The sequence below is a fragment of the Colletes latitarsis genome, chromosome 14 (assembly GCF_051014445.1).
Source record: "Colletes latitarsis isolate SP2378_abdomen chromosome 14, iyColLati1, whole genome shotgun sequence".
Lineage (NCBI taxonomy): Eukaryota > Metazoa > Arthropoda > Insecta > Hymenoptera > Colletidae > Colletes > Colletes latitarsis.
Window position 1 is genome coordinate 17,709,935 of NC_135147.1, and position 26,868 is coordinate 17,736,802.

The following is a 26,868-nucleotide window of genomic DNA, read 5'->3' on the forward strand; positions in this document are numbered from 1 at the left end:
ATGCTCCCCTAGTCCTTTCTTTTCTTTCGCCACACTCTAAGATATTAACCCTTTGCACTCGTATGTTACCAGATAGTCGCCATCCTACATTATATTATTATACACGACAGGTTGTCTCGTAGCATCTGGGACTAGATTCTACATATGAAAACAATAAAAAAGGTTCATATAAACATACGCCCTATTCGACCTTGTTTTCTTATTTCACTTGTATACAAAGTGCCTATTAACCTCTTAGACATGATGCGCCACTATAGTGGTTCACTCGTTCACTGTTTGAATTAAATGATCGTTTCACAACGTTTTATAACAGTGTTCGAACAATTCCTGGACAAATGGAAAGTGTAAGACAGTCAATGATAAAACGTCTCCAGCCCTGTATTCAGATGCAAGGAGTTCATTTCGAGCATCTGTTGCGAAGGTGGGCAAAGACGACGTGTTAAAACTCGCCATAACTCGAAAACAAGGTCAAACAGAACGTGTGTTTATATGAACTTTTTTTATTGTTTTCATGTGTAGAATCTAGTCTTGTATATTTACATTAGTATTTTATTTTAGGGACCCTTGTTACAATGTTTTCTTTTAATTTCTACTTAAATGTGTGTTTATATATAAAATAAATAAATAAAAGATTTTTCCTCTTTTGTCCGGACTAATTGGTCTTGTCCCCGAGATCACTGTTCAAGAGGGGGTGAAGTGCAGATTTAAATTTGTGTATTTCTCTAATTTTCTCTACTAAACTGAGAAACTGTAATACTTTCCCATAAAAATGTTTTCATTTTGATCGAATATGAAAAGAAATTCCGAGTTGATTGGTAGCCTTCTTCAATATAAATACGAGTACAAAGGGTTCAATCCTGTCATCGAAATTAACAATACAGGGTGTTCGGCTACCCCCGGGGAAAAATTTTAATGGGAGATTCTAGAGGCCAAAATAAGACAAAAATGAACGATTCTAATTTGCTAATTGTGGCTTCGTTAAAAAGTTATAGAAACATTTCCGGCCATAGAGTTTATTTTCGGTAAAGAATTTTTTTCTCGAAAGTGCGTAGGATTTCAGGGGTATCTGTATTCACCAAAAATTATTGTAAATAACCCCCGCAACCGAAAATAATTTTTTCAGAACGATTTGAAATTTTTTTTTTTCGTTGAAAAATTTAGGCACCTACCCCCTGTCGATTTTTCTTACAAATTCGTTTTTCATTTTTAATAAATTTGTTTGACGCGCTACGGAAAAGTTGTTTAGTACTTTTTTGTAGGTACCCATAAGCTCTACTTTCTCCCAAAATTTCATTGAAATATATTCACTATTGTAGGAGTTATGATCGTTTGAAAATTGGTCCATTTTTATGGGGTTTTTCTCATTTTTGGGGGCCAAGGAACAATTTTTCGAATATTTTTAGAATTTCTACATATTCTACACTAAAATACGCGTCGTTTGCTTTTTTAAACATTAAAATCGTCCAATCCATTCAGAAGTTATGACGTTTTAAAGATTCGCATGAAAATTCGGGCAAACATTTCTGGCCAGAAATTACATTTTCGGTGAGGAATTTTTTTCTCGAAACGGAGTAGGATTTCGGGGGTATGTCTGTTGACCAAAAATGCTTGCAATTGACCTCTGCAACTATAAATAATTTTTCCATGACGATTCGAAAGTCTTTTTTTTCACCCAAAACTTTCAGCACTTACTCGAATTTTTTTCTCGAAAGTGGGTAGGATTTCGGGGGTATATCTATTCACCTAAAATGATTGTAATTGATCCCCACAACCGAAAATAATTTTTCCGTGAATGATTTGAAATTTTTCTAATTTAATTTTTTAATAACTTTTTAACGAAGTCTTCATCAAGAAATTGATATTCATGATTTTCATATTATTTTGTCCTTTAGAATTTCCCATTAAAATTTTCCCCAGGATTGGCATAACACGTTCTATAGGGTCGTTTGAGAGAGACAAGTCGAACGATAAAGAGTTCGATCCGATAACGTAAACGAATCGGATCCATTTCCATCTTCTTCGGGTTATCAACGGTGAAGAGAGATGCGGCTTGGTGCGCGCGAGTATAGCATTCCGAGAGTCCCAAAGATGACTCCCGGAGTCGTATACCCGACAACAAAAGGGTAATCCCGGCGGAAGCCGGGTCACGGGGGGACGGGAGGGCGGAGGAGGGGCTGGCAGTGCGTGAAAACCGGGAAGAAAACCGAATAAAAAGAAAAATAACGTTAACCGGAAGTTTACGGCGCTTCGGGTAACTCGTTGCTAGTCTGACTTCCGGCGAGCAGGGAAAGAAAGGGGGAAGAGGGTAGCTGGGCGGATTGTTGGCGGCGGCGAGGAGGGCCGAGGGGCTGGTGGCACTGCGGCGGCGGAAGAGAGAAGAAGAATGCAAACCAAGACAGAGATTTCGCTGCCGGCTGGTTGTGAACGGAGTGTAGAAGCGAAGGAGGGTGTAAGAGGAGATGGAGAAAGCAGCTAACGGACGAGGAGGGCAAGAGGGTTGAAGGAGGTCGTGGTGTGGGCGGATCGAGAGAGAAAGAAGAGGTGGCAGTCGGGGCGCTCGGGTGAGAGAGAGCCAAGCGCCACTAATTAGTGCCAAGAACGTAATTAAGTAATTTTTAATTAAGTGACTGCCGTTTACGCGCACAACCACCACGTACGGGGTAAGCTGGCTCGATGCAGGGTGCTTCATCCCGGTTCCACCGCCATAAGCCGGATTACCCTTCTTCCGAAAAATTCGCTTTCTCGCGAGCGCGCGCATCGTGCTCTTTCGAATCGCTCGAAGAAATTCTCGCCGTGGATTTGGGAGGCATTCGTCGAATCCGTCGATTCAGCATCCAACGCGCAATATCGACGATCGATACGCTCGAGTCGTAAAACCAGAATCTACGAGTAAACTGTTTAAAAGAAACAACAACGTACGTGCTTGTTGCGTTCGTAGAGCGCGATGGAAACAGGACAAACCTAATAATAACGAGTCTCGAATTCTGGGCACGGAATGAGGAACCCTGGCCGCCTCGGAAAGGAAGTAAAAGTCTGCTGGCAGGGTAGGTCGGTATTGTAGGTACCTGTCTACAGAAGGCCACCGTCAGCAACGGTGGTAGTAGCAGCAGCAGCAGCAGTAGCAGCAAGTAGCGGTACCCAAAGAGTTGCCACTCCATTGTGCCGTGCACTGAGTTTTTAATTAAGGAGCTGGCGCGAATTCCTCGAGATCTCGCTACCTCTGTATACATATAACTCCGGCTTTCGCCGTTTACGTACGTGCGTGTACGTCTTTGCACACGCGCGCGTGCAGGACAACTGTATACAGACACGGCAGAGAATACGAGGAAGGGGGGCTCCTTTGTGAACTTCAAGGGCCTCGCGGCGGCTGAAGAGATCGCCGGCGTCTTCTTCTTTTCCATTCCTTCGTTCCCTTCGAGCACCAGGTATAGCCATCAGCAAGGCCGCGGCCCGAATGTCAAAAACCAAAGTTTCCTCCTTTTCATTAGAGGGTCCTGGCTACGGGGCTACCATGATACATTTTCCTGGGCTCTGTGTATTCCTCTCTCTTCCTGCTTCCCCTTCGTCGCAGTCTTCTTCTTCCCGTCCCTCTACTCTTTCCACTTCTTGCCGGTATTCCCTGCCATCCCCAACTCTTTTTCATGTTCGATGTATTACCTCTGGCCCTACCATCGCCGTTCGTTCTTCGTCTCTCTCCTTCTCGACCAGCCTTTGTCTCAAAGAACTCGTACTTGCTCATTTTGCCCAGGATCCTTTCTTTCTTCCGAGGGCAGGACCGCTCCACGCGGGTGGAGAAGAAAATCGAAAGAGGACTTATCTCAGACACGAACTCTGCTTCGAGAGATAGAGAGAGAGAGGAGAGACGTAGCTAGTACCTGATGTCAACGATCCCTAGGATGTAATTGTTCCCCGTCGAAACGAAGAAAGCCTAGCTTCGACGTCGTCGCTTTTTCCCCAGAAAGAACATTGGCCCGGGTCGAATGGGTCCGAAGAAACTTGGAAAAATCGCGAACCCGAAGGAAAAAATGCGAAAAAAGGAGACGGGACGAATTGTTGCAAAGCTGAAAGTTTGGTCGTTCGTTGAATATCCCGCCGCTGAATTTCCAAGTTTTCTACGATTCATTGGTGTACCGACGCAACGAAACGATTTACAGGCGCGTTCCTCGGTAATTCGATAAATTATAAAGCGAGCCTAATTACGGGGCGGCGTAGTTTCGCCATGCCGTCCGGAGAAAAATAAACGAGAAAAGGAACGTAACGAGAACGTCAAAAGACGAACCAGAGAGTCGGGAGATTCGCGAAACAACGAAACAGCGAGCAGAAACCGGTAAAAAACTGAAAGAGGAACACGCCGGAAGAAGCGGCGCAGGAGGGGGGCGGTAGAAGTAGAAAAGATTACGAGAGCATAGTAATTACAAGGCTCGCGTTCTTCCGGCTCTACCCCGGAAGCTCACATACTCTACAGGAGAACGGTCCGCTACCTACGAACGCAAGCATGCGTTCGCGTCTCCTCCACCTACTTACGTATGTACGAACGTCTGCATACGCGCGTACCTCCCCCTCCCCCCTCCCTCTCTGTTTCTACGGCTGTCAACGTTTCTCTCGCGCTTATTCCCGCGTATGCACTAACTCAAGGCTCGAATTTTCTCCGTACCACCCTCCCCCTTTCTTTTCCCTCGGCTGCAGTCAGCTTATTCCTCACAATAAGAGAAAACCGGGGCTCGGTCGTCATCGTTCGCGTATGGGTGCACGCTCGTGTGCGACGTATGCGCGTGCAGGAACACGCGTGACGCTCGCGTCTAGCCTTCTTGCTAAATGGCCCTCGCCTGCTTGCTGTTTACCACGCAGCCGCCCACGCACGCCTTCCACTGCCAACCTACACCCCTCCCCCGATCGCCTCCGCGTTTCTCTCCTTCTACGAGGCATGCACAATCTTGTGGGATTAAAACACAGGCCGCCACGCCGTCTCCGCCGTCGACGTCGCCGCCGAGGACCGACACACGCGGTCCCGTGACTGGAGATTGCCAACACCGGCCCGTTTGTAGTCAAGATTTCGATAAACCCGAGGCGAGACCGCCCCCGCCGCTGCAATTATACTTTCACGATTCTACGTTCCTCTTCTTTTCCCTTGCAGTCAACTTACTTTTATTGTGCCGCTCGTACGAATTTAAATTTGTCAATGGGATTCGAAATTGTTGAATTTCCTAACCTGTGACGTTACAAAAGTTATCTCCTGTGATGACATATATGTCTGAAGTTTCTTCCCTGTTTTGGTAATGGGTTCTACGAACTCATGGTGTTTATTATACAAAGGTAAGACTCGCTAGGGCGAACTGCTCTTCTCGCCTTTCTTCTGTGGGTGAACCGCGCAGTTTAGAAACCGATTTCAGACCGAACGGATCTCTGAGATATATCTTTGCGTTACGATTAAAGATTAAATATTCTTTTGTTTAATATTGTTGTTTAATTCAATTATGCAATCCATAGCTCTACAATTCCAATAGAAACGAAGAAACTTTCTGACGATTTATTTTGTAAATTTAACACTAAACCTACCAACACTTCATGTAAACTCATTTTTACTATGACCAGCCTTTCTTCGTCTCTTTTACGAGGCAAGGTAATTCTAATTTTTGCATTATATGTATAGAAAGTTGTGTTTTGTAAGATATAAAAAAATATTCAATACTTTTACTGTAAATGTACTTACTTAGTAAAAGTTTAAACACAGCCATTCGACCGATCGTGGTAGGTTTAGTGTTAAAAGCAAAACAAAAAAATTCAACTCTTAAAGTCGATGCTGATTTGTTTCGAACGATATTTTGTGTAGACCAGTGGCTTTTGACCCTTTTTTCCGCTTCCAAACATCCCTTTTAGGGGTTCGAGGACCATATCTATTCAATATTTCTCAGAATAACGTTTCTAGATATTAATTAAATCAATATTTTTCAATCAATACTGAAAATCTCGAATTATTCACGTATAACAAACAAGATGAAAATGTGTTTAAATTGTTCAAAACGAGGATGAGGTTGAGGAATATCAAAACCCTGCGAGATATTCTTAGTTTCATTTTTAGGAAATCTTTGGTACTAGTTTACGCTTAACTAGATCTTCGATAGAATTTGTATTAAATAGGAAAGTATTCTGTATTCGCGTTCAATTTTATTGTCATCCAGATGAAAATTATAAGATTTTTGGTACTAATATATTCTTGACCAAGTTTTCAATAGAATTTGTATTAAACAGAAAAGTTTTCTGGAAAAGTAATTGTTAAAACAATTCTGTAGCATTTTCAGATGTTTGTAAAATTCGTTTCTTAAAAATAAATTGTTAGAAAATTTCAGATTTCAACCCCGTCTTAGCAATCTACTTTAATTAACATTTGAAAGTTTCCAAAGATGTTAACCTCTATGTTTCTCTTTTGTATCAACAACTTAGCTAAGAAAGCTTGGTATTTCTCTGTACGAGACGTAATGGTCAGTTCAGGAGACTGAATTGAAAGATTTATTTTAGTCTAATAACTATCACAATATCAAAGCAATGATATTTTTAAGTATAAAGTATGTAACAAATATAAATATTTTAAATTGTATACAACTATATAAAAGTAGTAAAAAGTTGCAAAATATATCTGAAAATGCCACAATTGTCAAGAACACCACTACCAAAATGGCAGAACTTGGACATACTTACAATTTTCTATATCGTTTCATGGCTATTTAGGATATGATTTTGTTGTTATACGCTAAAGAGTTTGTTAATCCGTGGAACATAACGACTCAAATAATTAAAACCCAATTCCCTTGGATCTAATTTTGGCACTTGGCTGTCAAAGGACTCCGCACGAAACCAGTTATTATTTAGACGCGACGTGGAAACGAAGAAAGGTTGACGCTAACGATCGGTCACGTGCTCGCTAGGGGTTGGAAAAGGAAATTCCAGTTTAGAAAATTACCGCGTCATTACCCTAACCACCGCGGCCAGTGGGGGTAGAGCAGGGAGCCGGCTGGTAATGTCCACTGCGAGTCAGATCGTCGATTGATAAGAACGAGGCAAGGAAGAAATTAGAAAGAGAGACTCGAGGAGGCAACCCTTCGTTGGAGAATTATCGAGGATTCCGAGACGATAAGCAACCCCTCAAAAGTGTGACTGGGTAAATTCATCGTCGACTTCATTATTCGACCACTCGACCAGCTTTCGATTCTTCATTTATATCACGCGCTTCTTCTTATTATTACTTTGCTTTAGACACTTCCGCCGTTCAGCCATTAACTCGCGCTCATGCTTATCGAGCCACGCTTTCCGGATCTTTTTTTACGGTACACGCCGCCGCTGCCCCTTTCTTCGCCTTACTTTATCCCTCTCGATCACAGGGGGGGTGTGAATGTTTTAACAGAATAATAAACGAGGGGTATCGACGGGTGTCCCGGTGAAATACATAGCACAGTCTGTCATTAAGTGTCGGTCCAACCAACATCGAGTAAGAGAAACTGAAAGTGACGACGATACTACAAAATTAAGTGATTATCAATGCTGTCAAGTCAATCATCGATTTCATCCCGCTTTATCAATATACACGCGCGTCGAATTTATAACCGCGCGAATAGTCCCCGCTGAATGACACCAACCTCGGTGTATTAATTTCTATTATCTACTTAAACGTTCCATTTTTAAGTACGTGTATCTGAAACGTCGTTACTGATGTTTAATTTAAACCATGCGCTCGTTCCAGATCTTCTGAAAACTCTAAGATCATTGGCGGGACGTTTCCAGGTTTCTCAAAACTGACTACACAGTGTTTATAAATCTTTTATTGATATCTGCTGCTAAGACCCAAACTGATTAATAAATGGCTCGACCTGCAAAGGTGTCTGATGTCCAAAAAAGATTTCGTATCTCTTGTATGGGGATTGTGTTTTCGATCATATTATTAATTCAGTGTTTTTCAAAACATGGAGATAGAAGAAGAATGTAGAAAGATCGAAGCTTAAGAACTGTTAGCTTTTCTTGCATCGTTCTAAACGCAGAAACGTTGTTTTTTTTCACGAGTAAGAAAGTTTGAAAACTGTCGCGGATTATCGCGTCTGGATTTTGATTGGCCATCGAGAAAGCGTGGCTCCATGTGACGCAAATCCATCGTCTGGCCGGTTCTGTGTCGTGTACGGCCGCTGTCCATTATACGACATAAAATTGCTTCCATCCGGAAGATAAGATCTCACGGCTGAGTCGCGTGTCCTAGCGTAGGATCTGATAATGAACTAACCCGAGTCCGCGTGCTTCTCACCCTTTCTTTCTCTTTGTCTCCTTTTTTTCCCTTATTTCGCGCACAAACAGACCGACGGAGGCGGAGATGCAGGCAGATAGAGAGACACGTATGCAGGCGCGCGAATGCAGCACACGTAACGGGCGCGCACAGGCGTCGCAACCCTGTCATCGACGACCCCAATCATCCCCCCCGGCAAACTTCATCGAACGAAGGCTGTCAATATCGCCGTCGGTATAAGCAGATCCGATGATGTACGCTCGACGTCAACGAGTCTCCGTAAGATATCGGACGTGCTTTCGATTCGACGCGCGCGTGAGAAAATAGGGTGCGAAGAATCGCTTTGTGAAAGCTCGTTCTTCTCTCTCTGTCTGTCTCTCTCTCTCTCTATCTTCCTCGCCTGGTTTCCTTTCGTTCTCTGCCCCACCCCCGACCCTTCGCTGTTGCGCCTTTTCGCTTCGGGACCGATTTTCTCGTTGACAGGGGAGCGGGGAAAATTCGCGGCAGACGACGCGACAGAACCGCGAGTTCTACCGTAAATTACTGTTTCGAACAGACCAACAAAATTCCCCGAAGCTGGTCAAACATGATTCCTTCAAATTCAAAATACGACCTTAAAAATATCGTAAAGATATATGTACTCCAATTTAAATTGTTGTGTATAGTCGATTATTGATATACATGTATAGTAGATAATTGATACTTGGTCATATTGACATAATCTATCTATCTGATTCATTAAGCATTTGTTCCAAGAATTTTTCTTTCGAATATATTGTGGTGCAACTTATTACTCGGGATCGATTCAAAATAGTAGATATAATATAGTGGATATGTGTAGTAGTATGCACATTCAAACGGTGGTCATGTATAGTAGATAATTGATACTTGGTAAATATTGACATAAGTATCTGATTCATTAAGCATTTGTTCCAAGAATTTTTCTTTCGAATATATTGTGGTTTTATTACTCGGGATCGAATTTGAAATATGTAGTGGATACAATATGGTAGATATGTCTTTAAAAAGTGTGTGTAAAAGTATTTCTCCTTGACACGTGTTATTAATAATTTGGTATTTGAGAAGTTTCAAGGAATTATGTATAAATTTTAACTATGGATTTGTGATCAGTGATCTCAGGAGTTTCGAAATACTGATTAAACGAATTTATTCACTGAAGACAACAGCTTTTTTATATATATTTACAAATAATAAATTGTTTAGTTGAAATATAGTTTCGAAATTCTTTTAGTAGTCCAAACATTTTAAAAGAATTACGAAACATGTTAGAAGAATACATGAAAAATTTAGTTGACTAAAAGGGTAAATTTGATCAATAGACTTTGTACGTGTACAACGCTATACAACAAAGGTTTCAACAATATAGGCATACTAAAATCTATTTTTAACAGAAACTAAATTCTAACGTTTAAATAAATTGAGTTGTTATGATTGTTTTAAATTATTACTGAAATTTTATTTTCTATTTAAAGCTAAGACCACACAGAATATTGTTTAGTATACTAAGCATCACGCACCACAGTAGGAAAGTTTTGTTTTATAGTTATTTAATTGGTATGTATTTTTTTAATGATTTTTAAATATTCTTGTGATTAGTGTTTATCTATTACAAACTCGTTTGGAGAATTTTTAAGTTTTCTTTCTTTTTCATATCCCGTTACTCACCCCTTTTTGGCGATTTCACTTTTTTTCTTTTAGTCTTTTTTCTTTTTCTATCCGTACGTTATCAATATTTGCCTAATTGTGTCTCACAACAATTGGACATCTCTAAAACGTAGCTGAAATGTAGTTACGAAGTTCTCAAAATAAACCGGATTATTAATTATTCGCTTTAAATTTTGGGATTTTTATGTCAGATTCGTAATCAGCGACATCGGAAACCTTCTATACCACTTTTCAGGCAAAACTGGAAATACTTTTTAATTTTAGCCACCTTCTTTTGGACTCTGTCTCATTGTATTCAACGTTTCACGTGATAATTCTTCTATTTCATAATACTTGTGCTGTACTGCACATAAAGTATGACTAATAATAACCAAAACTACAATCCTCTAATGACATAGAATGAAATTCTAGTTTTGGATTTGAAATTGTAATAGAATTATTATTTATAGGAAAGTTGAAGACGTTTCTCTATCTGAATCACAATTATACATACCTTTTAGATACGGAAATATTGATTACTATAATTATAATTTTCGATTTGGGGAACATTTATTTTTCGAAATAAAAATTCTGTTTCTTTGCATATCCATAGCTTCATTTTCTATTAAACATGTTGAAAGCTATTGTCACAAGCCACAGTAAGATTTTATGTAATCTCATTTTACACTAAAGGATACCTACCCCTAAACAAGAATAACTAAACCCCAATAATTTTTCAAAATACCAGCAAACGTAATTCTAATGATACTGTATTCCCCCTGTACATTTTACCAACCATATCGATCCCTTTGGACGATCCTCCGATATTTGCCCGATCAATCCACAAAAATTCATTCCCCTGACAGTTTCTTATCTTAATCTTGACTATTCCCGTCGTCAGAAGCGATTTGACGATTAAAACAGAATAGAGGTGAAAGCAGATCGATCGATCATGCAAAAGAGTTTTAACATTACAGATTAATACTTTAGATACAATGCACACGTCGTTTGTATTTTTCGTAAAATTCTTAAAAGAATGAATTTATGAAAAGAAGTTATTTCTAATAAACAAAACAAGGTTTGAAAAAGTTCCATTTACAAAATTATTTTTACTTAATATTTAACTTTATTAATTTTACTAGAACGTGATGTCAGACTAATATTTTTATCTGATGAGTAGATAAAAAGTAGACATTAAGAATAGAGAAATAAATTAGAAAAGAAATCAAAAACACTTACGTCATAAATAAAATATAGATAAAAATTCAATAAAATTTACTTCATACGAGCTAGTTGTATATGTAATATTTTATAAGATTCTCGAGATTGGAACAATTTTTCTTCGGGAAACGGGGATCCCAGTTGCTAAATTAATCTTACGAGCAACCAACCCTCATAATAAGAAAATTAAAGAAAAAATACTATAAAGATTTACTTCCAACGCTCAATGAGCATCAAATCAAATACCTGCGCTGCTAGAAGTTCAGTAGAAGTCCGATTCGCTAAGGAATTTGTCAACAATGGTGTCATTTTTGCAGACGAAAGTAAATCTTAATTCGAAGGAGAATTTCTGTCACGAAGAGATAGTATTTATAAATTCAGAAAATGAGCTTAAAAAAAAATTACAAGAAGAATGGGAACGTATAAGCTCCAATTTAAAAAAAAATATAGTTACCAATATGCCGATTTAATGTCATGATACAAAATATCACGTTGATTTGTATTGTTATCTACGACATCCTAATGTTTTTTTAACACTAGGTTTACGGATTCCATATATTTTTATCGAAACGCATCACGCAGACGATTACGTTAAACTTTCTCTTTTAATTAAGATGTATATTCGTATTATTACAACAATCTAATTCAACGTAAGTTGCTAACTAATAATATTTATTCATTCTTTAACAGTATAGAATCTGAAACTCGTCAAATTGATGTGTATCTGTAAATCTAGTGTTAAATGTGTCCAAATATTTGTGAACCCCCATAATGGCACATCTTTTCAGTTATTCTCGATTACAATATTTTATAATTCTAATAACTGACTTACTGCATGGAAAAGGAATAAATTTTCTGCCTAAACAATTAAGAAGTAAATGTATGTATACTCTAGTAATGGAATATTTTCGTAACTGTAGGATTCGTAGATCGAGATCGACTCGATATTCTCCCGAAACCGTTCGACGCGACGAGAGATTAGAAAAGGATGGCCGACGACGAGCAGGGTTCCGGCGGTTCTCGTGACAAAAGTACAACAACGACCGGTTGGAGGACAGAGAGGGTGGCCGGTACACGTAGCCAGCGTAGAATAATGTGGCGAGGCATTTCCGCATAGGAAGCCGTGCATTAGGCTATCAGATCGAGCACGCTCGACGACTGTCGGAGAACCAGGAGGAAAAAGTGTCCGGGGTAAACCCTTACGTGATTAGCCGTCAAAGGAGAAGGTCCGTAGGGTGAAAGTGTGCCTAATGAGCCGCGAGATTGGCACCTTCGTGTCGTCCTTTAATCGCCATTTTACGGGAAACTTGTACGAAACTGATATGCAAGGATTATCAAGAGGAAAGTTTCAATTTCTCCCTTTCACGATCGTTAGGGTGGTCGTCGGGGTAGACGTGGAAATTATTTATGGACACCGGCGGCTAGAAACATTGAGATTATAAGCGGCACGGTTCGAAGGGAGATCACTTCCCCCCTCTACCGCCCCCTTTAGCGGTTAATTCTTCACGAACCGCAACAGTTTATCCGTTGCGAACGATCCCGCTCCGAATGTGTTAATTTTATCACGGGCACGGGGGTTGACTGCACGAAGGTGGGCAGCTTCGATAGCTTCCTCTCGAATCGCGATCGATTTGCACCTGGGTCGCCGCGAGAGGGTGGAAAGAGTTTGGAAAAAGATCGATCGGACGTTCGTTCCGAAACTCGATTTCCTTTGACTCCGGGAGCCGAGCGTCCTTGGAGGAAATTCGAGGGACACGAACGCGAGGAACGCGCGAGGGGTGGGTGGGGACAGGGTTTTGCCGCTTACGGTTTCAATCGTCGTTGAAAGAGATTCCGGAGAGAACCCTCGTCGTGTTTCGTTGGTTTCTCGTTTGGTCTCGTCATCGGGAGCAACGGCTACACGAGACGGAGGAAAAGGAACAGAGAAGAATGGGGGTGGGCGGCTCCGAAGAAGAGAGACCGAAGACCCTTCCGGCCGACACGACAAAATGTAGCGAAATATATTCAGCCGGTAATTAGCTTTGTGCTTAACGACGGAAGCCGGCCTCCGATGCAATTTTTGCTGGACATTTGAGAACTTTTGCTAACACGCCACGCGGCCGCTTCTAACCGATTCTCTTTCTCGCTGGAATTGTTCCGCGAGAACGAAACAGGGCCAGGGGGGACGAGGTCGAAGGGCAAAGCACGAAGGGACAACTTGCCCACAACTGATCCGCGTACCTTTTGCCTCTTCAGTCGGCGCGTACACGTCCCTGATGTCTTTTATTTTTTTCATTTAATGCTACCGTACATTTTCATCTTCGTTGCCTACTGGCCTCGCCCGTAAGGCACGCCCGATTCGAAACGAATCCGAGACGTTTCGCGAGCCTGATCTGGTTCCATTATATATCGCGGAAAAAATTTCGACGAAGTTTTCGTTCATTTTCGCGGCAGAATTTTAAGTGTGCCCCTTCCTCATTTTCACGGCACTGGGGGAGGGAACGTTTTTAATGGACCTTTCTCTGCGTTAATTAAATTCTGCGGCTTGCCTCCCTGGGTCGCTCGAGTGCTTCGAATATTTCGTACGAGATCGCCGATACGATTCCCCGTGATGGACATATTGAAAATCGATGATAAAATTGAGTGCGGGATTTCGGGGTGTCAACTTGGTGAAAAATTTCGATGCTTCTAATGTATACGCTTGTAAACGTGCATCGGTCAAGCGACATTCAACGAACGACGTCGAGATTTACTCTAGAAAAACTAACGATTGGAAGCAAAAGGGGTAGTCGTCGAAACCACCGGTTAAAGAATTTTAAAATATACTATTTCCACTGTTTAAAACGTTTTTAATTTATTTTGGGCGGGTGAAAACTTATTCGTATAAATGTAGAGGATAACGAATGTCAATGCCTTATAACTAGACTGCAAATGTTCGTATGTGTCGCTCGATAAAACAAATTCATGTGATTCACTCGTAATTAAAGAATAAAAAATAGCAAAATAAAAATTTGCATATTTTTTACTATACCTTTCCTAGCTATTATTTAATTTTCTTTCAGTTGTCTCTGTATAACGAAAACCCCTATACATGTATGTGAACCGCCGCTCGACTTTAATTGCAAGATATTCTTAAATGAAAAATACATGATTGGGTAAATTTATCGATGAGCTACCGTCTCAGATTTTGATGATTTTTATATATGCTATAAATAGACTGCGGATCTTTATGCAAATTCACATTTTTATTAATAGAATTATTGAAATGAGAGCTTTCTAGAGTATCTTATTTTAAGTGTTTCTTATATTTTTGCATATTAAGTGTATTCAGTAATTTTTTGAGAATTAAAATTCCCCATAAATGCATAAACATCCGCAGTCTACTATAAAATGAAAACAGTTTTTTTAAATTTACCAACAAATGCTCAAATTTGACTAAATTACAAGATCGTGTTTTTCACTTCCGAAAGAGGAAGACCTGACAAACGTGTAACTAAAAGCGACACGTGGAAGAATAAAATGTATTTTATCGAACGCAATGTAATTCTACGCTAATCGCGGAAAGCACGTATAGTGGAATAGTATGGGATAAGTGCGTTACAGCAGATATATGAAATTCTGATTAGATTAAAACGAACGATTACGAAAACATTGTTTTAATTTTATGGAATATCAGTTTACAGAATTTATTTTATACAAAAACAAGGCGTTGATAAAGTAAAAGTTACTGACGAAACTCATTTCTTGCCCATAGTATTACGAAACTAACATTTCTTACTAAAATGGTACAATTTATGATTAGAATGCCAATGTAATAGTTACTCAGGGAATCATTAATCACTATCAAAGACGTACAAAATTAAAACAATTTCCACGTTACAATAATATATAAGAATAATTTGTCATTGCAGTATAGCGTTGGTTATTCGATAAAATTGAATCTTTTAAAATGTAAAAATATTTTTTTACATTCTGTATGCAGAAGTAAAGCAAGTTTCATCGATCGGATTAAGTATCGCAATTATTACAATTTTGATCGACCTTAACAAAACGGAAAACTTGAAACTCTTGCCTGTGAAATAAAAAATAAAAACTGTTGAAATACTACACCTACGAATACTGTTCGATAAAAAGAACTGTAACTGTGCAATAAAAAATAAAAATATAATGGTGTTGCATGTATTACGTATAAACGAAGCATGTAGAGAACTCGTTCACAATCAACAATACAGTCAATATAGTAAATTATCATTAAGTTTGACGATGAAAGAAACTATTATTTTCTGCAGGTCGTTTAGATAATGTATGTATGCTCGAGCAACCTTGGACTTCGATGGCTCGAGGCTGCGTCTTTCTCGAATTAATAATCGCGAGTATGCATAATCGAACAAGAATCGAAAAGAATTCGAACGGTACATTGTCGAGACTTCCCCTGGCCCGTGATTAATTAATTTTAATCGAAATTTTACCGCACGAATAAATGACCAAGGAGGGAGCAACCCATCGCAACAATGGAGTCGTCGACGCGGTAAATGTCGGAGGCACGCGAAAACTTATGGTCTCCAGGAGCATAGGCGTCTCTCGCGATAAGAAAACGGTAATAATGTAGCAGCGTGACCACGTGCGGCCTCTTCGACCGCCTTATATCTCGGATCTGTACTGTACTCAGGCTAATTATAATCAGGCTAATGCCTGCTGGCCGGTATGTGTCGGTACCCACCACCTCCTACGCTCTATACCTGCGGCAATGTAGCCACGTTACTTATCCCCAGCTGAAGAGGGGTAATTAAGATTCGGACACACCCATCGTGACTCTCGTCTCTTGGGCTCTGACCGTTTCTACGTAGGGAGTGGTCGATCCCGTGAAAAGCTCGTTCTCGTTTGCATACACGGGAACGTGATCGCGTACCAGAAACATCTTCCACGATCTTGTTCTTTTTTTCGTCCACGAGAGACGGACACGGGAAGTCACGTCGGTGAACAGAGGGACCCGTTGTCAACCAGGAGGAACCCTACGCCTCCTGGGATCTACGAGTTCGAACACGAGATTTCTCGTACCGACGATCGTCGCGTCTGTTCTTGAACCTTACACGAACGTGTTCCATTCGAACGTTATGCAAATCACCGTGTACCCCGTAACCGGTGACAACTTTTTTCCTCGAGAGATAGAGTCGTCGAACAAATAACGAGCATGCACGAGTCGACGAAGAAGACCAAGGGCTATTTCGCTCGGTAACTAATTAAATTTTACCAAACAAATTTCGATAATGGCAATTCGTTGTAAGTGTACGTTATCAGAATTTCGAAACAGCCCTCCGTCGACTTTCACAATCATAAATATTTGATATTGTTCTACTCACCGGAAATTGGAGAACCACTTGACCAGCTGCGCTGTGTTGTTCTTATTGAACTTGATGTCGGGAAAATACATCTTGAGGATGGACGAGGACGGGTACCTGACCCAGAAGAACATTAGCTTCGCCTTCCTCAGATGCATTGGCGTCAGCGTCGACGAGTTCACCGCGGTTAAGGAAATACTCTTTGCAAGTGTCGAATGCATTCGGTGGAAATTTCTGTTTTGGACTTTGGTTATGAAAAAAGTACAGTATGCTGACCACTTTCGTAACATTCTCGCAGACACCACTCTATCCTTCTATCGATCACGGGTAAGAGCATGGGGCCAGGGTACAAACGGTACCCGGTTGAAGAAGGACGTTCCGTGCGGCGATCTGTTTCTGTATACGCAACTATCTCAAACTTAATCGTGTTTCCTTCGTATCAAATTGGATTAGAAATCGTACAAGCTGTGGATAGATCGCGAGGGTAGTAGGGGTCTAACGTTCTCGGCGAGGTTGGCCCACGATTGGCCGTATCCTCAGCGGAAGCCTTACCGACTCCTTATCGGTAATAGGATCTCTTCATGTGGTTTCATCGCATTCTTATTTGGCTAATCCGTGTGTTCAATCTCTTGCGAATCGTCTGTACCTTCGACTGGCTCTTAAGCAACTCGGAACCTTCCCCAAGAACGTAATGTTCCAAGATACAGATATATTACGTTAAAAACTCGTTCGAGATTTTTAAAGACATCGCGACGAAGACCAACGAGTAATCGCGAAAAGTCTGTGGAACGTTCGCACGAATCGCGAACACTCGATCCGTGTAAAGCCATCTAATACCGAGTCAGAGACAGGAAAAACACGAGTCGTTTACAATTTTCACGAACACCTATCGTCATTGGTGTTACTGTCAGCGCGCGCTAACTCTCAGCGCACAAGCGAAGTCGTCGTTCACGAGCGAACGAGTCGACAAGTGTAGTCGTTGGCATCAAACGTGCGCGCACCGGGCGTCGCATTTTGCGTTTGCAGTAACGTCGATGGGTGATAACGAGATGCCAGACTGTAATAAGGGTTATTCCGCCCTGCAGTCACCCTTGCATTATCGAGCTGGTCCTTCCTCGTACCCTTATAACGCACCGCCCACACCTACGCGTCTGGTGTTCATAATACCGTGTAAGTGACATACCTCGAACGTTAAAAAAGAAGCAGCGTTTACAAGCGTTTGCAATCGTCGCGATATCGCGCGATCGTTAATCGGCGGCGGTTTTTCGAAATTTCCCCGAATTCGATGCAATTTTAAAATAAAAACCGACGAGGAATATAGTTTGATTATAATTCCATCGAGAGGTGGTCGAGAAATAGTTAATCGCGATCTGTTGGCTCGAAGGTACGCACCGAAAGGATCGTTCAGGCTGTCGCACCGTAACCACCCTCGTTTGTTGCGCGCAACAGCCCGATCCCCGTGAACGCAGAACCGGGAAGGAAACTCGGACAGCGTGAAAAGCATATTCGGATACGTCGAAGGCCGGCACAACCAGTGACAGACAAGGGTGAATCCAGAGGAGAATGGTGAACAGCAGGTTGTGCCGCGGCCATGCGCTCGACCTACCCCAAGAGGAGGGAGTGAAAAAATGCGCCATTGATTTTACATCAAAGGCCGGCTAAAAAGGTGGCAAAGAACGCCGTGCTGCCGATCGAACGACCCGAACCGACACACACAGTTGCAGTTCCGACGTTGCATCGTTGCCGCCGCGTTTACACGTCCGTTCCCTCTACCCCGTTCCGCGCGACACACGTCTTTTTTCCCCGGTTGTAAGTCCGATATTTGTTAGCGCTTTCGGCAAGCGAGAAGGCCGCCGCGAGCGAGCGGACCGGGTCGTGCGTGATAATCGAGCCGCTCAACATTTACGCTGCTCTGTCTTTTCAGACAATCGTAAAAACGGCGTCTTACTTCGTCGGTTTCTTTGTTATTTTCAATCGAAAGTCTGGTCCATCGAGCCAACGCGTAAAACACGGGTCCGATAGGGGTAGCAAAGTACAAATCGACTCCGTAGAAACCGGGACTTCTGTGGATTCTCATACGGCGAGAGAAGTAGTAGAAGTGGCTTATCTACGATAAGTCGAGGAGACGCTCCTGATAGGAAGTTCACGGACCGCCTCCTCTCTCGTTTCCGCGGTTAAATTCCGAAATTGCGGGACAGATTATTGGCTTGCGAAGTTGGGTGAGACTCGAGGCCGAGGGTGGGCCGAGTAGGCAAAGAACTTTCGACCTCGCGCGTTGTTGCCGGACAAACTCTACTCGTAGGTGCAGCCAACATTAGCCTAACTCCGCGGCAAACTAATCTAACATTCGTCCGAGCTTCCTCCTACCTCCTGCCATTCTCTCGACTTCCTTCTCCTTGTTGGCGAACCGGCTTTTTCTCCTGGAGAACTCGACGCGGTTTTCCGAAGTTTCCCAGCTTCGCGTTCCCTTCTACGGGAGGGGGGAGGGGGGACATTCCTAAGCATCGTCATCAACTCTTCCGCTTTTCTACTGCTTTTTGACGCTCGATCTCGCTCGTCGCTTTATCCAGCTCTTTAGAGACCGCCTAGCCACATACTCTTCCCGATTTAATACCGAAAGTTGGACTGTACTTTCTTTGGAGAACGTCCAGACTCTGTCCTTACGCGATATTGCTCGCGCATCAAAGTCGACCAGACATCACGCGCGTGTTGCTTTTCCAACAATTTCTTTTAAATCGACGTTACTGTTACTATTGTTCTGGACGTTCACCAAATTCCCGAACGACATATTCTTATTGACGTAGCATTAGAAAAGGATATTGTAGGTTGAACTCCATCGTAGCTGATTTCACCAGTGTTACAATCACTGACCCGATCGTTGCTGTCCATCCTGAGGTGTCCATAGTCTGGACTACCATGCTGGGCAGCCGCCAATAAAGCAGGATGCAATATAGCCGGCGGATGGGGCAATGGAGGGGAATCCCTGAGTTCTACACCTCCACCTGGAGAACTTGCAGGTAGGTGATGTGGCCCCGGGGGTGGTACCTGACCAGGATGACTCGTGTGAGGGTTGAAGAACGGTGAGTACGGTGAGAACACTTGACTCTCGTGAAGACTTGGGTTTGGTATTGCTACGCTGGTTGGCAGAGACACTGGCAGCATCGGTGGTGGCGCGTGGTAGGGTCTCGGTGGTGGTGGGGGCGGTGGACTCTCACTGCCTCCTTGCGAACCGCCACCCTCCTGCGCCAGGATTCTGGACACCGTCCTCGGCGTGATCCTCGTGTCCGTCACCTGTGAAGGAAAATACTAATTGATTTCTTGATTTACGATCGTGAAATTCAGACTTATGTATATGTACAGTCAGTCACAAAAATCTACGTCCATAGAGTATAGAAGCGACAAAACATACTGAGAATGTACATTCTGAATTTATTTATACGTGCAACGAAGATCAAAGTATTATAACACACAGAGAGGAATAATGTTTACAAATTGTATTTCCTATTCTTAACGTTTTCTTCTAAACGAATTGCACGTAAATATTATTATATTTTCAAAATATCTCTTATCCGACAAAACGTGTATAAAACTAGAATTTTACAGTACGTATATTTTTGCGACTGGCTGTTTACTTATAGATAAGTATTTAATATTAAATATTTAATTGTCAATTTTACAGATAAATATTAGAGAGAAGCAGAATCGAACGTTACGTAAAATTATTAAACAGACTAAGGATCAAAGCACTGAACGTTTAACGACAGTAGGAATAACTTTCTCGTACTTTACGAACAAACATCTACGAATAGTTTTTTATAAGATAGAAACGAGATAATTACCTTATGACGTTTTTTCTTCGGTGTCATGACGAGTGAGAGGGCCTCGTTCTGTTCCGAATCCCTGACTTCTCTCTCGTCGCTCCTCATGTTACAATATTGGTCGCGTTGCTGCTGTTCTCTCTGCTGGTGTTCGCGTTGCTGTTGGTGCTGTTGTTGCTGTTGTTGTTGCTGCGCCTGCATGGAGGCCATAGCGTATATCGTCGGCGGTTTCGGGGTCTGAAAGATTCCGCTGCTAGACCTCACGTGTGGGGGCAGTTGGTTCATTTGATTAAGGTTGTTTTCCGTGGGGCCAGAATGAGGTCCATGGGGGCCACCACCCATGGGGCCGATTTGAGGGAAACCCGTAGACTGTGGAGGAGGGGGCCCGCCATTGTGGGGCCCCCGTGGCCCGTTTGGGCCACCGGGTGGTTGTGGTGCTCCTCTATCAACTACTTTCGTCCTAGGTGACTTTCTTTCGAGTATTTGGCTCGCCAACAGGAGATCCTTGTTTAGTTGTTCGGCGGCAACTTGCGCCGCCTCGCTTTGTTTACCAACAAACCTCCTCTGTTGCACGAACCTTGTCACTATACTGTCGATTAGATTGGTCAAAGACGAAGTGATCTCCATCTTTAGCATATCCGCCAGGCCTTCGAGGTCCGCACCAGTGATATGAGGACCCGATGAGCCAACTGCTGCAGCGGCTCTAAAAACATTTAACCTCTCTTGGAAGTCTTTATGCTGAAGAGGCGTACTCGCTGGTTGCATTTGTGGCGTTTGTGGCGTGGACGGGCCGGTATTGCTTTGACTCTGTTGCTGTGTTTGACTCGTAGGGGGTGGTGGAGAACTTTGTCGTTGATGCTGATGTTGCTGTTGATGCTGCTGTTGTTGCTGTTGCTGTTGCCTCGCTGCAGCCTCCTGATGTTGCTTCATTCTCTCCAAAGCAGCGTGTTGCTGTTCGAGGTAGGCTTTGTGTCCTATATGATATATAGCTGCCGTGGCGTGCGTATGTTCAGGTGGGATGGCTGGGAGGCCGTTGTACTGTGGTGGATGAGGTCGCGGTGGTCTGGGTGGTGGTGGTTGAGGTTGATGCTGAGGACTGGCGGGCGCATCACCGCTCTCGCTCGTGTCCGGTTCCATTCTGCTCGAAAGCTCCATGTACTTTTGTTGCATTACCGCCAACTGTTCGTGCAGCAACTTTAGCTGACTTTTTAGGTTATCCTTCTCCTCGCGTTTTTGCCTAATCGTGGAAGGATCTTCCTCCTCCTCGCTCTCCTCCTCGTCGTCCATCATCGTGTCGCTGACACTGTGCTGGAGAACGTGATGCACGGTCTGTTGCTGGGGTTGGTAGAGTTTACGTTTTTTACAACCGTTCACCGTGGTAGTTTGAAGGGCAGGACTGCTGCGCATCGTGCTGACAATATTCTCAACGCGAGCACGTTTTATTTCTGTCGTTGGCGAGCTGGTCTCGGTTTTCGGTACGATCGGACAAGGAGAGTTACTAGGGCTGCGTTTAATATTCAACGAGTCCTGTATTTCCTCCTTGACGGAAACGGACCCTGACCTTGGTTGCGTGGGACTGGGCGGCAAACTCTGTTCGCAGTCCGAACCATCCAAATTGGCCCCAGGCTCCATACCAGCTTCGGCGAAGGCCTCCTCCATAGCACGTGCGGCTGCGGCTGCGTCCTCGGCGCTATCCTCAGCATCGCCCGGCATCACGGTATCACGATCACTGTGATTCGCGTTATTCACGACGTTATTCCCGTCACCACTGTCCTCTCCGCCACTCTGCACTGTTCCACTACGCGCACTATCACTATTTTGTTGCTGATGCTGCTGTGGACTCTGTTGATGCTGCTGCTGAGATTTAAGTAGATCCGCTGTGGTATTGTTGTTGTTGCTGTGTATACTGTTATTGTTGTTCGGCTGTTCTTGAACCGAGAGCGCGGACAATTTGCGCCCTTGAAGTATGTCGCGAAGCATGTGCTGCGTGAGCTCGGCGGTAGCGGGATCGTCACAATTAACACCCGATTGCAAATTCGCGGCAGGATCCATGCCGGCGCCAGTCATCCCATGGCCGCCCTCTGGCGGTGAGCCACCGGCGTCACTGGCCTGTTTGACCTGTCGTCCGAGCAGCTCGTTCAACATCTTGGCGGGGCCGTAACCCGGTGCCCCGAAGAACCCGAAAGCCGCGTGGGCGGAATGCTGCTGTGCGGTGGGACCCGTCGTAGCTGTTCCTAAATGACCTTGACTTCCTGCTGCCCCAGCTTGTTGTTGCTGGAGCTGTTGTTGTTGCGATTGCGATTGGTGATGTTGCGACGGTTGTTGTTGCTGCGGAAGCGTTGGTCCGGTGCCACCGAAGATCGAACCGTACAAACCACCGCCGTGAAAGGATGGCCGGGAGGTGAAGTGCGGTATACTCGAGTAGTTGTTGCGCGGCTCGCCGGCGTCCACGCGCTGTCTGGTGCGCTTCTGCTTCTTCTGGAGTTGCTGTTGCTTGCTTTCCGTGGTTGCTCCGTAGGGGGCGAAATACTCGGTCTCCTCCCCCGATGACATCATCGGCCGTCTGGTTGGTCGGCCCCCCGAAGGCCTCCGCGTCCCCTCCCCGCCAGGGTTCCTTGTCACCCCTCCCCTTCGCGCTCGAATAGCCCCTCGTGGCTCAGCGCGCTGCCGCTGCTTCTATACTCTGTACTTACTCTCGCCGTTTCCCCTACCACGGCCGCCTTTCCTCCTCGTTCCTTCTACCTTGTCGTCCCCACTCTGATCGTCAACACTCGCCCCTCTCCACTTTCTTCGTCTTCGGCGTCTCCTTCTCTTTCTCCTTCTCCTGCGTCGCCTCCTCCTCCTCCTCCTCCACCTCCTCCTCCTCCTCCGCCGCTGCTGCTGCCGCCGCCGCCTCTTCTTTCTCCTCTTCTTCCTCCTCCTCCTCCTCCTCCGCCTCCTCCTCCTCCTCCTCCTCCTCCGCCGCCGCCGCCGACGACGACGTCGGCAGCCTTCTCCTTCCCGTCGACCGCCTGCTTCCTCCTCTTCTCCTCCTTCTCCTTCTCTCGCGCCTCCTCTGCCACTTCTTCCGTCGTTCTTCGGTTTTTCTGCACCTTCTTTTCACTATTCCGCGCCCCGCTCCTTCCGTCGTGGAGCTGATGCCAACAGCTGGGGCTTCTCGGTGACTCGGTGTCGGCGGTTCGTCTTCGTCTCGGGACGACGATTTCTCTTCTCGAGTCGCGGCTCGTTGTCAGGACTGTTTCCGTTACTTCCGTTTTTCCTTACGTTTCTACTACGATGACAATTCAAGCCGGCACCGCCGCTTCCACTACAGTTTCTACCGTTGTTACGTTTCTTCGCGACAGTCGATGCGATATTACTCCCGTTGATGATCACGAGAAGCGAAACCGGTGCTTTTGCGGGCGGAATCCTCGTGCTCCCGCCTGGGAGCTGCATCCTTCGAGCTCACCAAAGGGCTGGGTGCCCCTCGCTCCCTCGTCTCGATTTTCGTTGGCGCGATTCTTCTTATTCGTCTGAAACAGAAATATCGTCGAACGCCTTTTAGTTCGCATTCGGATACGGCTAGCCTGTGCGCGCGGTCAATGAAAGGAGATCGATATTAGACGTAAAGGTGAACCGTGAACCGTATTTTATTTTAGACGCGTTCTCTATATAGACCCTCGTCCACTTCCGTAGATAGAAACGTCTGACTGATACGCCTATATACGACTGTCGTTGACTTCTCTCCTACACATAACTTTCCTCTAGCTAATTTACTTACTTACTCTATGAACAGGGTTTCCTGTAATATCGAGCTCTAAAGTATTTCGTACCAGCCTCTAGAAATGGAAACTTTCTATACTGGGTTTTGCACTTAACCTGTCTAATGTTACCCCTCATTTTTTACACTTTTCACCTTAGCCTCTATAATAAGATTTTTAGCTGAAAAGATTAATTCGAAAATTTTTTCTTTTTTCCCTTTTCGTCTCGTTGCAGCAGGAAAATTTGTTTCTTTTATCTCTCGATCCCTTAAACTATCCCTCTCATCTATCTCATAGAAATAATAAATTTATCCCGTCAGTATAGCCACGTAAAAGCGGGGAAATCGTATCCGGCTCGTCGCACGATCTGCGTCACGTAATATCAGGAAATTCCGAATGTTATCGGTTAAAAATACACGACGACGGGTCAGACGATCGTTCTCCCGTGACGCGAACAATGTGTTTTAACTCCGTCCGGACGTCTTGTCGAGAATTTAAGCGAAAACTGAATGTACGGCGAACACCGACGGTGAGATTGTTCGAAGAAGAGGGTGGTCTGTCGTCGAAGAGAGACCATAAGAAAATTACTTGCGTTGAATTTCTTATTCGAAGCGTAGGCAGTTCCGCCAAGTCGACTCGTCAGGGATTACGCGATGTCGTTGATCGATAGTCGGAGAAGGAAAGGGGCAGAAAAAAGTAATTGATAGCAAATCCTCGGTCATAGACCAGCACACACCATCTGGCATGGTCAAACTCAGGGGGTAGAATAGTCTACGTTCGCTACGTTCTTCGATCAAAGTCTGCTAATTCGATCCTTAACAGGGGCGTTAGTGGCTCGTAAATGTTGGAGGAATTTCATGAAAAATTCAATAGCAATCGGACGACGATAATTTCATCGAATCGTCTTTGTATACTGATAATTAATAGCGAAGTCTTGTCGGACGTTGTTTCTCACGAGCAAGTTTCGCGATGGGTCATAATCGGGAGTTCAACAAATTCATTCACCGACGACAGGGCTCGATCGTTTCACGATTCAATTGCCGATACGCATAAGTGCGTGGGTACACGCGAGTCGGCCTTCTGCATTTGCACGCACGCAGTTTGATACGCCGTTGCTTAGTGTGCACCAATATCACCGTGATATATGTTCGCGTGAATGTGCATGAGATTCGAAGCAACAGCTGAGCAGCTTAAAGCACCTGCGCTCAATAGGCCGACATATTCCATAGTTTGCCTACGCACGAGCCGCCTGCGTTCGAGGACACGAGTACTCGTCCCTATGTATCGACAGAGCGACTAGACGTATGTATACGCGCAGCTCATGAAGCAACAAGGAGGCTCAAAGAGAAATGCGTATATAGCAACACGTGGCGAAACCGGCGAATTGGTGGAAGCACGAAATCGTTGTACTTTTTTTCCTCGAGCCGCGCGCTGCTTTCAGCCTCGCTGTTCTCCCGTTTGCGCGATCGCGCAAGGAAAAGGGAGAAACGAGCTTAACATTCATCGATCGTTCCCTCGCTTATGGACGATGCATCTAATTGAATATCGATTAATCTTTTTATTTGTTTCGTCGAAACGGAAGGACGCGAACGATTCAATCCGTACGATATGCTTCGTACCCGAAAAATTTTGTAATTGTTAATAAAACTGTCAATGCCCCCTTTTCACGAATATATTTTGCACTTATATTTCTCGAACAGAGTTTCTCTCGTTATATTATTTTTGTTCTATTTGAATTGCGCGCCACTGTGTCATCGTACACGATTCGCCCCATTTATTCCAGTAAAATGATTTTCTCGTCTCGTCTCGATAATCGTTCGATTTCAATAAGCTTTCGCGTTTTCGAACGCTTTCCCGAACGGAAAGATTTCGTTTCGAGATACTGCTCCCCAGCAATTATCTTAGGCGACGGAGGGGAGGGTGTGCTCGTTGGGTGAAAAAGGTGACATATGGTCGAAGGTTCGATAAAGTCTGCGATCGTACCTGCCTCGAAGAACGTAACTCTTCGAGGGGGGTCGGGAACTTCTGTCCTTCCTACTTTTGATCGGTACTTCCCTTCTGCGCCGCCATGCGTGGGATGGGGGGAATAAAAAGGGTGCCCTGCCGGAAATGGTTTTAGGAACTCTCCCACTGTTGCCGCGACTTGAAAGTAGGCACGCCGTGCTAATTACACGCGAAAAACGTATTCGAGGTAGTCCCGTGGGCCACGTTGTCGATACCTGCCCAGCAGATGCGCCACTCGATTCATTACAATGAAACCGACTTTTTGTCGAAACTTATTTCGAGAAATTCGTTTCGAAGCCGCATATTATGCAGGTTTTCTACGATAAAAACTCCATGTATTCGTTTACTTTATACGTGTACTAAGTAAATTCGTAAAACTGTGAATTTTTGTGAGTGGCCTTCTTCTTGTGTGGCGCGAGGTTATGTTAGAAAACAGTATTTTAATACGTTTAATACTGTAAATACCACTAAATTAATTAATTCGAAATAAATGTTCGATATTTACCTCAAATACCGAATTTGAAGATCAAAATTGAGTACCTAATATGCATTATCTTTAAGTTTGTCAACGAAAATATTCACAAAATGGAGGATATTCTTTATCGAAGAAAAGTAGACATGTTAATGAGTTTCGATAACCAAGAGTCGACAGGAACGTAAGATTCCTATTTAAAAATACGTTCGTTGCGTGATAATAATAATAATAGGAGGTCTGTTTGGCGTTACTGGACACACATATTTCGACGTGTAATGACACCGGGATCGATCACTTTAGTGCGAAGCGAAAACAGTCTGATGAACGGCCAACAACCATTTCCTGTGCGTCATGCGATATT

General features: G+C 43.7%; 1 protein-coding gene and 1 long non-coding RNA gene across 5 annotated transcripts in view; both read right to left on the reverse strand.

Annotated features, from left to right (window-relative positions):
• LOC143350158 (homeobox protein prospero) overlaps positions 1-23,068 on the reverse strand; it is an 81,770-nt gene extending 58,702 nt beyond the window's left edge. For 2 of the 4 annotated variants that reach the window (XM_076782058.1, XM_076782056.1), the window contains exons 1-3: positions 20,310-23,068; positions 19,291-19,761; positions 16,492-16,646 (exon numbers count right to left, since the gene is read on the reverse strand). In XM_076782058.1, the coding sequence (XP_076638173.1) occupies positions 16,492-16,646; positions 19,291-19,761; positions 20,310-22,844 (3,161 nt within the window). In that variant the 5' untranslated portion in view covers positions 22,845-23,068. Of the gene's footprint in view, positions 1-16,491; positions 16,647-19,290; positions 19,777-20,309 lie in introns of all 4 variants that reach the window. The other 2 variants (XM_076782057.1, XM_076782055.1) reach the window with 1 other exon arrangement.
• Positions 23,069-23,753: 685 nt separating this feature from the next.
• Positions 23,754-26,868, reverse strand: part of LOC143350149 (uncharacterized) — a 157,527-nt gene continuing 154,412 nt past the window's right edge. Inside the window, exon 4 of the long non-coding RNA XR_013081065.1 lies at positions 23,754-23,800. This is a non-coding gene — a long non-coding RNA (uncharacterized LOC143350149). The remainder of the gene's footprint in view (positions 23,801-26,868) is intronic.